We start from the raw sequence: 14,575 nt of genomic DNA, 5'->3' as shown, positions 1-14,575 counted from the left end.
ATAAACGGTTTTCATGAAGAAAAACAAGGGCCTGTTTGTTTGGTTATCTTTTTAAACAGAACAGAAGTGACAGCGATGACTCATTTTTGATGATTAACAGAGAAGTTGCCATTTGGCATTGGATAAGTCGAGACTGTAAGGAGGGAAGCGATGGCGGTGCAGCTCAGCCGTCTTTACGGTGTCCCAATAAGGCAAAGACCACTGCTGCTGTCGCCACTCACCAGGCGGAGGACCGCCGTATCTCAGGTGAGAGCTGTGGCAAAAAATGCTCAGGAGCTGCTGAAATCCGGCGAGGTTGAGGCAATTGGGCCAAAGGAAGCAGCAACAGCCATAAATTCCGAGGGGTTTAAGCTTTTGGACATAAGGCCGGCATGGGAGTGGGAGAAAGCTAGAGTGAAAGAGTCGGTGCATGTGGCGCTGTTTGTGAAGGATGAGGATTATGGTCCTATTGGTCTTTTGAAGAAATGGGTGCATTTTGGTTACATTGGACTTTGGACTGGCCAATACTTGACGACCTTGAATCCTGATTTTATTAAGGAAGTGGAAGCGGCTGTTCCTGATAAGAACACCAAGCTCCTTGTGGCTTGTGGGGAAGGACTAAGGTGAGATTTTTAGTTTTCTTTTTGCTATTCAGTTCGCTTTTAGTAGCAACTTTCTTGTGGCTGCCATCGTTTCTTCGGCTATTTCCCCTCCTATCAAGTATCGATCTCGTATGGAAAATCTGCTTTTGATGGACTATTTTTTTGAAGGCCCATTTAAAATTTTGACCCAATTTTCAAAAGTTTTTATTTTTCTTTTTTACTTTTTTACTTTTTTACTTTTTTACTTTTTTACTTTTTTACTCTTTTACTTTTTTTACATTTTGCTCACGTCGTTGCTAGTGAAATGGCTAAATCAACCATAGATGCTCGGCAGCTCGTGTAATGGCTTCACTTCTTGGTTCTTGCTCCTGCCCTTTGATTCTTCTCAATCATGGGGTCTTCCTCCAATTTTTACCTCCTTCCTTCTTCGGCAATTTGCAACACTTTCTTTTTTAATCCTTATCTGTAATTTGGAGCAAGAATCGATGATAGGGGGAGCATCGAGTAGCAAGAGTGAGAAGCCAATTGTTGTAGGATGGAGGAGCCAGAGATCGAGAAGAAAACCCATTACACGTGCATTTATGCATTTATGCATTTATGGTTGTTTTGATAATATCACCAACAATGATGCAAGCGGAATGGCCCAAAGTAAAACTTGGTTTCCCAAACAGGTCGTATGTCAAAAGTAGGGGCCTTTATTTCGTTCTTTCTATCTTGACCTTTATGGAATATTTGATTTTTTCCTTTACCGGTCGATTTTGTTTTTGCTGATAAGAATTCAGAGCTTAGACGTTCAATTTTGATTTTGCATAAAGAAAAGTTACTTTATAAAATGTAAAGTTTGAATAAGAATTTTGGGAAAGACGCCATTTTGCCTTTACTCTTATTTCAAATAGTGTTCGTCAGTCATCTTGAAGTTTCCATATCCTTTTAAATAAATAGACAAACAACAAGTTACTAGTTTTGTGTCCTTAGATGTTTGATTTTTTATCTATTAAATTCTTCACCTATTTGACATTTTTAAATTTCGGTCCTGATGGGCTACACTTATCTCACATGACATATAACATTTGTACGGTGGATCAATTAATTTGTTGACAGAAATATTCTCAAATTCATTTGTACCCAATTTATAAATATACTGGTAGTAATAAATGATATCTTTACTGTTAATTTCAAAGACTCCACCATTATGCAGAGAATTTGAATAGATAATATCTCAAGTTTTAAAAAGTGAAACAAAAATTCCTAGAAAGATATAAGAAACACTTTGAAGCATGTCCAAGAAGTTGGAAAGTGAGAACTATAATGTTTGCTCGTTTCTGTTCACAAAGTTTGTAGATCCCACCTTTTTTCATAAAAGCATTTCTTCTACATCTTACCAAGTCTTGACCTCTTAGTTCATAACTCTTGACCCAAACATCTCATTCTGAGATGTCCTTAGTTACATCTACAGAATTTTAAACCAAAAGACTTCTGAATTATTTATTACTATCTGTATGGCAGATCCTTAGATTTTAAAAGAATTAAAATATATCACAAATTTACGTGGCTTAGGATCTTTAAAAAAAAAAAAAAATTAATGACATCTATGTGCCAGTTGAAACCTAGACATTCTTAAAACTATTTATTAGGCACAAGATTGAAAAGCTGAAGATCTGTCGGAGACTAGTTGTGACCTTTTCGAAACAAGTTTACATGCTTCTCTATGAATTCTCTACCTCTAAAACTAAAATGACAGCCAACTAAAATGGTAAGATATATTGTAATGTAAGGGTTGGAATGTTTTAGACTATAAAAAATGTCCAAAATACTTCTTGCCGATTGCATGTTTAACCAAAATTCTTCTTGGTTTTACGTTTTACCTTTGTTTCCCAAGTTCAGGTCTTTGATCGCAGTATCAAAGTTACACAAAGAAGGTTACAAGAACTTGGGATGGCTGGCCGGAGGCTTCAATCGTACTGACGAGACAGACTTCCCGTCGGTCGAAGGGCCCGAGAAACTACAATACGCAACAATCGGAGGAGTTTCTTACTACTTCCTCCAATTGCTTGTCCTCTTGCAAGCTGTGGGCAAAAACAGCTGAGTCCATTTCTAACACTGTTTGTATCCGAAACTAAATAGCTTGAAGAAAGTTAATGGAGTGTATGGAGAGATTTGTTGTAATAATCTTGAGAAATCCAATACATTCAAAGGTGTGAAAACTCCACCAGAAATCAAACACAAAGGATTTTAATCTAACATTATAGTTCAAGAGCCATAAAGAAGGGATGTGAAAGCAATTCAATCCAAACAGGAAATTAAATTCCTTATAACCTATATATGTTTAGACCGTAAATTGCTAGAAACTATAGCTTCCCAGATCCAAAGAAACGGGATTAGAAATTGTTATACCAACACAAGCAGAGTCGCCGGATAAGATGGTCTACTCCGATCTGTTAGCGAACCTTTCAACCTTTTCGTTCAAGTTCAGTCCGACCATAGCCTCACCGAGCCCACAGCTCACTTCCGCCAGCACCTCCGGATCGTTGTAATGAGTAACAGCCTGAACAATCGCTCTGGCCCGCCTCGCTGGGTCGCCGCTCTTGAACACACCAGAGCCGACGAATACACCGTCACAACCGAGCTGCATCATCAGCGCTGCATCTGCCGGCGTGGCTACACCACCAGCGGCAAATTGAACCACCGGAAGCCTGCCGAGCTGCTTCGTCTGCAGCACCAAATCATATGGCGCAGCGATCTTTTTGGCGAAGGTAAAGACCTCATCGTCGTCCATGTTCCTCAACAACCTGATATCCCCCATCACGGACCGCACGTGTCGCACAGCCTCAATGATATTGCCGGTACCGGCCTCACCCTTGGTTCTGATCATTGCCGCCCCTTCACGAATACGCCGCAGCGCCTCACCGAGGTTACGGCAGCCACAGACAAAAGGAATGCGGAAGTTGTGCTTGTTGATGTGGTTTTCTTCATCAGCGAGAGTAAGAACTTCGCTCTCATCCACATAATCAATACCAATGGCCTCAAGAATCTGAGCTTCAACGAAATGACCGATTCGAGCCTTCGCCATGACCGGAATCGTAACAGCTTGTTTGATTTCCTTGATGAGTTGTGGGTCACTCATTCTGGCGACACCGCCTTGGGCTCGGATGTCTGCAGGAACTCTTTCAAGAGCCATGACGGCGCAAGCTCCAGCCTCTTCGGCGACACGAGCCTGCTCTGCGTTGACGACGTCCATAATTACACCGCCGCGGAGCATTTGAGCCAATCCAACTTTCACAGAGAAGGGGGATTGTTTCGTCTCCGTGAGAGCTCCGTTACCGTACACCGCTACAACACCGGATCCTGCCATTGTCGCCGGAAAAAGAAGTGAAGAATATGGCGGCGTACGAGAGAATAAAAGGCGAAGAAGAATCAGCCGCAGTGGAAAGGGTAAAGAAGGAGAAGGAAGTGACGAGAAATTGAGGCAGAGAGAGGCGGTTTAAGTAAAGGATGTTCTCGAATGATCCTATCGAGAAGAGTTGCGTGGACCACACGTCAATCCCACGCGCGTGGAACAGAAGCAAGTGGGGGTCCACTCAGTCGTTAATCGTTGAGAGAAAGTACTCGAATCCAACGGTTGTAAAGAAGAGATCAGGAAGCGTTACAATGGACGTGGTTTCCATGTTTACTTGCTCCAATTGAAGCCACGCATTTTGGTTTCCGAAGGCCTCGTTTTGCGCACTTTAGACCTTTGATACGTGGCAACCGTTGGTTCGTTGGCTTCTTTTTCCTTCCTCTTTTTTTTATTCTTTCATTTATTTATTTATTAAAATTGAATAAAAATACGTGGTTTTATAACAAAAATATTTTTTAAAGTAAAAAAAATCGTATTATTAAAAGAAACAAAAACAAACTATTTACGTCCGTAAAAAATCCACTAAAAATGAATGTTTTGTCAATTTCTTTATGTTTTTTTGACACTTTTCAAAAAAAAAAAGTCTTTATTTTGGGTAGAGGTATTCATAAATTTAGGATAACAAAATTTCAATGGACGAGAAGAATAGATCATTTATAGACTAATTAACCCTCTCTTAGGAGAGAGTAAATGATAGAAACAAATATGCTCTCTCTTTTTAACAATATCTCTCCCAATTTATTGATTCATAACTACACTCAAGTTCGGAACAAAGTTTTGAATGGATGGAATGTGATATATTCACCAATTTAAGGAAGTGACAGTTCTCGAAGCTAAGATGATTTATGGTTGTCTCAAAAAAGACTTGACTATCAATTTATGTTATATTATAGTTGAATCTGAATGTCTTAAGGTGGAAAGTTGTTGAATGGATAAGTTGTCGAATTGACTTAAGTTTCCTTCTTCATCAATGAGATCAGGATTTTAGGCAAAATTTAGATTTTTGTTTTTTTTTCTTATGTTTGTCGCTCTCGCAAATACTCGTGTGAGAAAAACTTTTAGAAAAGTGTCTCTCTTCTATTCTCCTCTTCCTTTATCATATATGATTCTCTAGTTTCATTTCTCGTGACATGTCCCTTAATCTAGTTGTTTGTCTACGACAAAAATATTGAAGTTAACATAACTCACTTGCTGACATATAATTTATTCACTTCTTTTGTACTAAAAAAATACCTGAAAAGATGATTGAATGAATACAAAAGATTCACCAATGGAAAACTTAAACATATTCCTTATTAATATAAAAGATATAACCAAGATGTCGAGAGTAAATATCCTTCAAAAAAACTAAACCATAGATTGTATCATTATCTGATGAGCAATTTTCTACGAATATGTACTCGAAAATACATTAAAAAATAATATTAAAAGGGAAAACGAGTTTGATCCTTCCTTTCTTTATGTAACAAATGGACAATTAGTATAACACAAAAACAAAAAGGGAATTGCAAACCAATTCTCATATTTACTTATCCAACTCTTTTTGTCTTGTGTTTTTTGTTTTTTTTGGATTTATTCTTCTTCGTCATGGGGATATATTTACCTATATATTTATAACTTTGGATTCCAAATCTAGATATGAAAAAGAATATGATTTTCACGGTAAATTTATTTGTAGGAATAATGTGACATGCAAAATGAGGGAATACCTACAACTAATGTGGTACTTATCATTTAATTAATGCTTAAATGTGGAAAAGTCTAGAGTTTTAGGATGGAGAACGAACGAGCTTTTAATTGAGCTATATAAAACCTAGTGTATATTTCATCATTTTACGGAAAAGATTTAGGGTTTGTCGATCCTTTTAGAAATAGGACTCCTGAGAGCTAGATCAGGTTAAATGGGGCATTAGATAAGGGCTTACGTACGTAAAATAGACTCCAAAAAATAAAACTAAAGTAAGTTCACCTTGCATGACCTTAGTCTCTAAAGGCAAGCCGGGCAATTTTGGGCCAAGTGATCCAATCTATTTGCCCTTTCTTCTTCGACGTTTGTATATAAGATCGGAGCCTCAAGCTCGTTTCCTACTCATATACTTCGCTCACTCTTCATTTGCAATTCTCTTATGTCCTCTTTTCCTTGTCTCATGTTTGTTTTGAATTAAACAACTTTTTCAATCTTTTTTTTATATTTGAATTTTCTTACGAGACCAAAATTATTTGTAACAATATTTAAAAATGTAATTTTTTGAGTAAATTATAAAAAAGCAAATGAGAAAGAAAGATAAAGTAAGATACGAAATAGATAAGAATAGAACGTTCTTATATATTTTCACTAGTTCGATATAAAAGATCGTACCCTAAAAATATCTACGAATTAGGGGAGAGTTAATGAAGCATTTTTCAATGTTGTTTTTCATGCGCACGTGGCTACCCAAAGTCCCAAGACTTTGTGGTCCATTCAATAATTAAAACATAAGTACTAACATTACAAAACAAACAAATTATAATTTAACACACCATTCTCATACCTTTTTTCTTTTAGGATAAAAGATTCTCATCTTAGAAGATTGTACTATGAAATAAATTTTGTATTTCCACTGCATCGTATTTTTATGGTTAGTTTAAAAATAATTGAAAATGAAACACACAAACAAATATAGTAAAATTTCACATAAAATATGTACTTTAAACTAATAAATAATAAACATGTCTGATCTAAGTAGATAGTTCAACAGTTAGTTTAGACCTTTAAAGAGTATCAAATGAAATAAATATTAGCAATTTGGGCATTACTTGGGGTTAGGATATTTCCACTTGATCTCTTTAGGAAATTGTATGCCTTCTTTTTTTTTTTTTTTAATTGAATCTTTACGGTTAGGTTTAGGGGTAATTGTTAAAAATATAATAATCAAACTCAAAGTATTTGCGTATGTCGGAATTTTTAGTTTTTGCTTTCAAATTCTATCAATGATACATCATATTGTTTGTAAACGTCTGAGCAATAATAGAACATATCATTGATAGGAACCAATGAATAATAGAGTCTATCAGTTGATATTATATTTGCAGTTCTTTACCTTTATTGTTATACACTTAGTTATTATTCCTAAAAATATTACTTAGTGTAATTATAAAAAATTAAATATAATTTTAGAGAGAGAATTTTGTATAAATGTTTTTCTAATGTAAAATCATTTAAAAAATAAATTGTCATACTTTATTATAAAAGCAAGTTATTTTAAATGACAAAAACTATTGAAAAATATTTACAAATGTAGAAAAATTTCATAATCTATTACTTTATTGATAGATTTTGAAAATTTATTATATTTGTAAATATCTTAGTTCATTTTACCGTGTTTGAAAACAACCACTTTATAAACTTATTTTTAAAAAATTTAAATACTAAAAATGTATGGTTTACAATCTTAGAAACCAAATGTATAATATTCTTGTAATTCGGAAAGACTAGAATGTATGTTCTAAAAGAGAAAGAGAGAGAGAATTAAAAGGGGTAATTTTTCTAATAACTTTCAAAACATTAATAGTCACCGAAGCATCATTCATATATTACACAAGATAAATAAAAAGGTTGCCTTATTAAGAAGAAAGAATAAACAAAAGTTTGATTTGTTAAAATAAAAACAACAACCAGAATTGAATCATTTTTTCACATTAAACTAATATCGAATATATTTCAATTAAAAAAAATAGTTCAAACAACTATTTTTTGTCTATGAAGTAAGGGAAAATATGACAATTTGATCTCTTTCTCCATATGACAATTTGCTTCATATTAAGCACCTTTTGAATTCACATCGTAGAACTTTTCTTTTTTCATTTTTCTTTAGGAAATTGGAATGTTTTTTTTTTAATAAATATAAAAATAAATAAATAAAAGGAAAGAGAACAAAGCATTTATTTTGTGTTAATTTGTGATCCAAGTAAAAATAAGGTATCCTAATAAATAAAAATAAATTAAATGGAATTAATGGATTTATAAAAAGAAAAGAAAAAAGAAAAAAATGAAAGAAAGAAAAATGAAGACTTGATTGGTTGGTTGGGATGAAGCGAAAAGAGGTTACCTCTCATTCCCAATCTTTGATCACAAACTTTCCGCTCCACAATTAACAAATCGCAAAAGTGAAAGAGAGAGAGACGTCCTCAACTTGCTTTTGGCTTTTCTTTTCAATTTCTTTTCATTTTCTTTTCTTTTCTTTTATTCTTCTTTTTCTCTCTTTTTATATTTTTTAATTATTAATTTCATTACAACTTGATCCATATAATTTCATATTAATAATAAATTTTATTTATTTATTTATTAAATGTAATATTGATTTTTTAATTATGAAATTTTAATTTTATCAATAAGAGAATCCTAAAGGTTTATATATTATATGCAAAACTAGGGCTTAAGACCATTGTTAGACCATTTTCAATTTTGAAAGACTAAATAAATGTTAGATATTCTATTTAATAATTATTTTGATTTTAGTTGTATGCACTTTGAAGTTTATAATTGTTTTTCTCTACTTGAATTTCCAATGACTTTTTTAATTCTATATTTTTTAGTTTTGGTTTTGCTTGTGAAAGTTTTAATAGAAAGTTAGATAACAAATTATTGAAAATCATGTAGGTAAATTTATTCTTTAACGACATATAAATACAATAACTATCAAACAAAATATTAGAGATTAAATTTGTAATTAAAAATATTATTAGGTTAAAATGTTATCTTGATCCATGTGTATTTGAAGCTCGTTCAATTTTTAGCTTTAGTCAATGTAGTTTTAACATTTTTATTATAATATTTTAAAACATATTTACATATTATATTTTCTTGTACGAATGTGGATTAACTTAAGTTAAAATCTACTTAATTAAAATAAATAAATTATCACATATAGAAAAAACGATAAAATATTTCCACATAAGAAAAATAAAGTGAAATGAATTTTATTTTTTAGTTTTTTTTATTTTATCTAAATAATTTTTTTTTCTATTTAAAGAAACCCTATAAAATACACCAACTTGAAAGTATGTCCAAAAGGGCAAATGGCATCGATTACATCACTCTCCATTTGTTTTTATGTTAATTTATTTAGTGGGGATTTGATTAATCGTACTATTGAGTCAAAGATTATGAAAATAAATATTAATTAGTCAACCCCTAAAGTTAAGAAGTGGGGAATAGATGCTGATTTTCCATTCTATTTAATTGGGTCTTTTTTAGTATACTTTGAAGCAAAAGTTTTATTCGAATTCATCCGCCTCTAACCTTTTTGTATTAAAATTTAAATAGCGCCTCTTTACTCTTTAGTCCTTTGCCTTGCCGCCTCCTCTTCGCCACGTGGCATATGTTTATTTATGTCAAGTCTAACCTCTTTTTTTAGTTTAACAAAAGTTTTTATTCCAAAATTTATGAATTTGGGTTAATAAATTTGTTGATTCTAAAATTTGCTAAAATCCAAAAACTACATCTCAAAGTTATTATGAGTTCGGAATTTGAACTTCAGTACCATTAAAATATGATTTTTTAAAGTAATTTAAAGGAAATACACGTGAATTGTGTATGTAGACGTGACAATCACAAGAGTAACTATAATTAAATAAATTTTTTTGTAAAATTATAAATTTAAATAGAATACGGAAAGAATTGTGTTTTTTTTTTTTTTTTCTTAATTTCGAGAGAACACTTGTGAAGTTAAAAAAGTATCAAACTTTCCTACTCTGGCCACAATTGAAACTAAAGTCAATAACAAAACAACTACTAGATTAAATAAAGAAACAATTATTTAATAGAAAAACAAAGGTTTTTTTTTTCTAAATATGGAAAATGATATTTTAACTTTTTTGAAAAGTTAAAGGTTTTTAATCATTTGAAAGCATTTTAAAAGGAAAATAAAATTTATTTAGAATAGTTTTGACACGCAGTCTGACACTCGCGTACATGCAGATGCAATGACCCCATTTGAATTGTGATGGGCTATTTATTTTGATCAATAAAGAAGCCCAATAAACTGTAGGTATGGGCTGAGCCCAAACAGTGAGCCCATTATTGTGGAAGGTTGGAATCCAAAAGTGGCCATCTATTGCCTAGCCTGTTTTTCTTCTTTTTGTCCCTGCATCTACACGTCATCGCTTCAAACGTGAGTTGGGATTATTGATCCAAATGTGAAAGGTTGGAATTTACTCCCTCAATTTTTATCATAATACATAAAATAAAACATAACCGAAAGTTAAATTGCATATAATTTCTCCCCCGACGTATCTACCAAAGTAATTGTTTGAAGATCCACTAAAATTCATCGAGAAATAATTAGAATTGTAATTTATTCTCCAACATATGAAATTTAGAACATATGATCTTCGTTGATGTAAATTATAATTTGTTGAAGTTTCAATTATTATTATGTAATGAATCACTATTTCAATTAATTAAGACATATTGTATATATAAAGTATTTCCATGGATGTAGAGTCGATAGAATCAAAGTTAGGAACCTTTTCACTTCTAAAGATTTAATTGGTTTTGTTTTCTAAACAAGAATTTTCATCAGCTACAACAATAACAGTAATCGAAACTATTATGCATACTTTTACAAGTGAGAAGGGATAGATCCATTCTTCACACAAGTGAAATTAAATACAATACATTTTACTTAATCATGGACTCAAATAAATAAATAAATAAAAGAAAAATTGCAAAAAGCAACTATTAGGTTTTTGTCACACCTATACCATCTTGCCCTTGTATTACATACCATAAAAAGAGAGGCAATTAAATTTTTTAAATTTAAAAATTTACGTTATTACCCTGCAACCAATTTAACCTATAACCCAACCATTAACCAACTATTAATCTCTCAAACATAAGTTCAATGGTTAAATTTATATAGAGTTTAATTTTTATAAATAAAAGTTCAAGGTATAATTACAATTGCAACCATGATCGAGTTTTTGCCCAAAAATAATTTGCATAAGGTATGGGTGGAATCAATTTTCATTACCTTTTAGGGGATAGTTCAATTGGAATATCAAATTCAATTGGCAATGTTTTCCAGTGCAAACTTGGTTCCCAATCAGCCTCTTCTAAAACCTTCAAAATTTCCTCTGCAACTATCTCACTTCCTTCTGCTGTTAAATGAACCCCATCCCTGAAATTAACAGCATCTCGATGTTTTAAGCAGTAGATTCAAATTTCTGACTTCGACATTGATATTATAAGCACATTTTTAGTTGACAGATTCAATCTTCATTCAAAATGATAAAAGATGACATGACACAACCCATTATATATAAACTAGTTACTGACGTGAAGCAAGAAGTGAGCCAATCATCTCTCTTCTGAATTGCAGACCAGACATCTATGCATTTCACGTCAATCTTCTTGCAAAGTTCTTTACAAGCCTCGGCGTATTTACGACAGGACTCCAATGTTCGACACTCAGCTTGCTCCAGGCTGGATCAATCAATAAACAAAATAAGGCATTGGGTTTGGGAAAACAAGGGAAGAAACAGAGAGCGCATGTTCATAATCAATATGACGAGTACCTCAGTTTTTCTTTAATTAGATCATAGCTCACAGGCGGGGCTGTAAGGAAGATGACTCGGGTTTTCTCTGAGAGGCTCTGACGAATGTGAGAAACAAATAAGCAAAGGAAAAAGAAACGTTCATTGATATTAAATTAATAGTGTATGTATTAGCAGTTGACCTTGAGATGAATGGCTATCTTCTTCATGTTCTCAACATATTCAGAAAGCGGTACACAAGGTTTCTTAGAAGAAGGGAACGGAAGCACAGAATCATTGCCACCAAAGTAAACTATTACCAATGAAGGTTGAATGGGACTGTCCTGATAGGCAATATAATTTAAAAACATTAGCTTCAATATATCCACACAATTAAGCACAAACATGATATTTAGATATTGTTGAAACGTGTTTTGTCAAGAATGCATATATACAAACACATCAACAAAATCTTTCGACTTCTGTTTCAATTTAGCATTGTACCAGAACATAAGCTATTGCATTCAAATTTTTCTATCTTCACTTAAACATATTATTCAACAATAAACATTAATTCATATTCAAGAAGACAGTCATAAATAGCAAATATACGTTTTATTATATTAAATTTGTCTCCACCCAACCGCTTAAGCTTTTAGATCAATAAATAACAAGAACAGCAGTTTACCTTTGGAAAGAGATGATGCAAAACCTGTAAAGCCTGTCTAGAATTCCAACCAGCATAGCCGCGTACCAAGATATCTGCCTGTGGAGATCCAAACAAACTTACTATGGAAACCAATACTAAACATACATGATCCCACATATTGACGTCTTAGAACGGATAAAAATCACTCCAAAACAAGGATGTTAAACGATTAAATTATAAGAGTAATTGTGAATATAACAATAGTGATTTAACCGTTCTAAAATCAAATCAATATCAAAGAATCAAACATACCCTTCAGTCTATTTTGGTCATGTATAATCAAAACACTAGCCATATTCTAAATACATATAATACACTAAAATTGATTGACTGAAAGCTAAAAGTAAATGAAGATTTAAACCAGATTCATAAAGAGGTTCCAGAGCTCATCCGCAAGAATAAGTCAGAAATACCTGACGAGAGTACAAATTGGCAAGAATAGAACCCCATCCACCATCGCCAAAGCTAAATTGAACAATGGAAGAACCAAAAAGCACAAAAAGAGGTCTCGCCGGCCCTACCATTTTCGCAAATCCAGACCTGACTGAAGCAAGTGATAATTAGAAATTTAGCATAGAAATGAAAAAAAATCGATAGTGATTGTATACAGAAACATAAGGTGTAAGGATGATTGAAGTGGTACTATTGAACTGATCTGACTTGAAAGATACGGCTTTTATCCACTGCTATGGAAGAAATAATCTGTTCACAGCTTTACTTCTTCTTTTCTTTTATTTTTTTGGTGTCGCGTCGTGGCGTGGACCCTAATAGATTCATCTCCCACCCAATTTATATAAATATGAATATTTTTTTGATTGAATTCTAAAATTTATATGCCATTTTTCATAGTGGTGAACTAAAATTTGAACTATGATTCTAAAATAAGTTTACTTTGAAAGGAACAAAGATAATTTCATTAAAGAAATAAAGATAAATAAAAATCAATAAATCATATTCTCCAATGTATAATTTATTGGTTGAAAATCAGTTCGGTCCTGGAAATCTATATTTCAAAATCTAAGAGTATGTTTAAAAATTATTTCAATTTTTTGTTTTTCTTGGTTTTTAGATTTTTAGACCTTTGAACAATAAAATGCAATTTTTAAAAAACTTTCAGTTTTTTGTTTCTAATTTTCCATTCATAGTTTCAAAGACAGATTTTTTAAGAAAAAAAAGTCAATCAATTACAAAATACACACAAATAAATTACTTAATGAAGTTTTTAAATTTAAAATATAATAAATTGTAAATTTGATTTGATTGTTCGAGGAAGGAAAAAAAAGTTAGAATTTAATACTATAATTTATATTTATAATTAAAATTTAACCTTTATAATTTCATAATACATTCGTATATTTTCTGTTATAAATAGTCTCAATGTTGTAGATAGAAACTAATATTTGGGATGATTTTTATCCAACTACAAAATTATATTATTTTCTATGAGAGTTCATCAAATTTATACCAACACAAATTTATAATGAAATCTTTAAAACATTACTTAACGTTGTAAATTGTATTTAAACATCTAAATTTGAAAATACAGTGTATGATAATGTAAAATTAAATTATGGAGTAAAAGAACAATAAAGGGCAAAACTTCATCCCATGCAAGAGAAAGAAAAGTCCATCAAAAGGTGAAATTTGAAAGCCACAAAAAACAAGGGTTATTTATTTATTTATATTTCTTTTTTGGAACAATTTGTGGTTTCCATTTAAGTGGTTGGCGATTTTTCTTTTCTTTTGACAGAAAGTGCTATGAAAAATGTGACCATATGCCTTTTCATTCCTAAAATAAAACAAAACATCAATCATCCTCTTCAAATACTATAGAAAAGTCATACTAGTCAAATTACCAATTATTAATGGAATGTAATAAATAATTCAATTGTCTATTAAACCAAGACTACAGAAGCTGATAATCCAAAATTAATCTCTGCTTTTAAATTATAAATAAAATCATCGTTTTATTTAATATTAAATAAGATATTATTTTATAAAATAATATTATTTGTCGAAGCATTTCGACGACCTATAATAATATGTGAAAAGGAATTCTAGAAAAAAGTTTTAGTAATTATTTACATTTTAGCTTTTATTTTATTTAATAATTAAAATTATCATTTATTTTTTGTAATAATATTTGAAAATCTTATCAAGGAAAAAGTTATAATAATGTTCATAAACTTTTTTACTTAAAGAAATACAAACCACAACTGGGATGAGATGAAATTTCTAACATAACATGATATAAATTATTGTTGAATAATTTCATTTTAGCCTTCTACCTATGAATGCGTAGCATGTTTAATGGGTACGTATCCTCTTTAATTTTCTTTCCTTTTCAACTCATTTTTATGTTTATCAAATGTT

At 31.6% G+C, this 14,575-nt stretch overlaps 3 protein-coding genes across 9 annotated transcripts; 1 reads left to right on the top strand and 2 right to left on the bottom strand.

The window, feature by feature from the left end:
• The first annotated feature begins 21 nt into the window (after nt 1–21).
• Nucleotides 22–2,822, top strand: LOC103486297 (rhodanese-like domain-containing protein 10). The gene is made up of 2 exons (XM_008444197.3): nt 22–602; nt 2,466–2,822. Exons 1-2 carry the CDS (start codon nt 151–153, stop codon nt 2,665–2,667), a joined length of 654 nt encoding a protein of 217 aa, XP_008442419.2. The 5' UTR covers nt 22–150; the 3' UTR covers nt 2,668–2,822.
• Nucleotides 2,738–3,933, bottom strand: LOC103486294 (probable pyridoxal 5'-phosphate synthase subunit PDX1). The gene has a single exon (XM_008444195.3). It carries the CDS (start codon nt 3,931–3,933, stop codon nt 3,007–3,009), a length of 927 nt encoding a protein of 308 aa, XP_008442417.1. The 3' UTR covers nt 2,738–3,006.
• Nucleotides 3,934–9,775: 5,842 nt separating this feature from the next.
• LOC103486298 (GDSL esterase/lipase At2g38180-like) lies at nt 9,776–13,004 on the bottom strand. Of its 7 annotated transcripts, none has more exons than XM_051084262.1 (8): nt 12,846–13,004; nt 12,616–12,746; nt 12,182–12,259; nt 11,697–11,837; nt 11,536–11,612; nt 11,297–11,443; nt 10,992–11,138; nt 9,776–10,109 (listed from the first exon to the last, which is right to left on the bottom strand). In XM_051084262.1, exons 2-8 carry the CDS (start codon nt 12,724–12,726, stop codon nt 10,037–10,039), a joined length of 774 nt encoding a protein of 257 aa, XP_050940219.1. In that variant the 5' UTR covers nt 12,727–12,746; nt 12,846–13,004; the 3' UTR covers nt 9,776–10,036. The 7 variants fall into 7 exon arrangements, with proteins under 7 accessions (XP_050940219.1, XP_050940222.1, XP_008442423.2 ...); XM_051084265.1 differs by having other exon boundaries at nt 9,776–10,103; XM_008444201.3 differs by having other exon boundaries at nt 12,616–12,742; nt 12,846–12,992.
• Between the last annotated feature and the right edge of the window lie 1,571 nt (nt 13,005–14,575).

Source organism: Cucumis melo, chromosome 4, assembly GCF_025177605.1.
Source record: "Cucumis melo cultivar AY chromosome 4, USDA_Cmelo_AY_1.0, whole genome shotgun sequence".
In the NCBI taxonomy this organism is placed as follows: domain Eukaryota; kingdom Viridiplantae; phylum Streptophyta; class Magnoliopsida; order Cucurbitales; family Cucurbitaceae; genus Cucumis; species Cucumis melo.
This window is presented reverse-complemented; position numbering and strand designations above follow the sequence as displayed.

What these genes read in the sequence shown, in the direction of transcription:
- LOC103486297 (XM_008444197.3), top strand. Translation starts at nt 151, where the DNA reads ATGGCGGTGCAGCTCAGCCGTCTTTACGGTGTCCCAATAAGGCAAAGA. An exon ending in GCTTGTGGGGAAGGACTAAG is followed by an intron (nt 603 to 2,465) that starts GTGAGATTTTTA and finishes TCCCAAGTTCAG; the next exon opens with GTCTTTGATCGCAGTATCAA.
- LOC103486298 (XM_051084262.1), bottom strand. Translation starts at nt 12,726, where the DNA reads ATGGTAGGGCCGGCGAGACCTCTTTTTGTGCTTTTTGGTTCTTCCATT. An exon ending in CCAATTTGTACTCTCGTCAG is followed by an intron (nt 12,260 to 12,615) that starts GTATTTCTGACT and finishes GGATCTCCACAG; the next exon opens with GCAGATATCTTGGTACGCGG. An exon ending in ATTGAACTATCCCCTAAAAG is followed by an intron (nt 10,110 to 10,991) that starts GTAATGAAAATT and finishes GATGACGTGTAG; the next exon opens with ATGCAGGGACAAAAAGAAGA.
- LOC103486294 (XM_008444195.3), bottom strand. Translation starts at nt 3,933, where the DNA reads ATGGCAGGATCCGGTGTTGTAGCGGTGTACGGTAACGGAGCTCTCACG.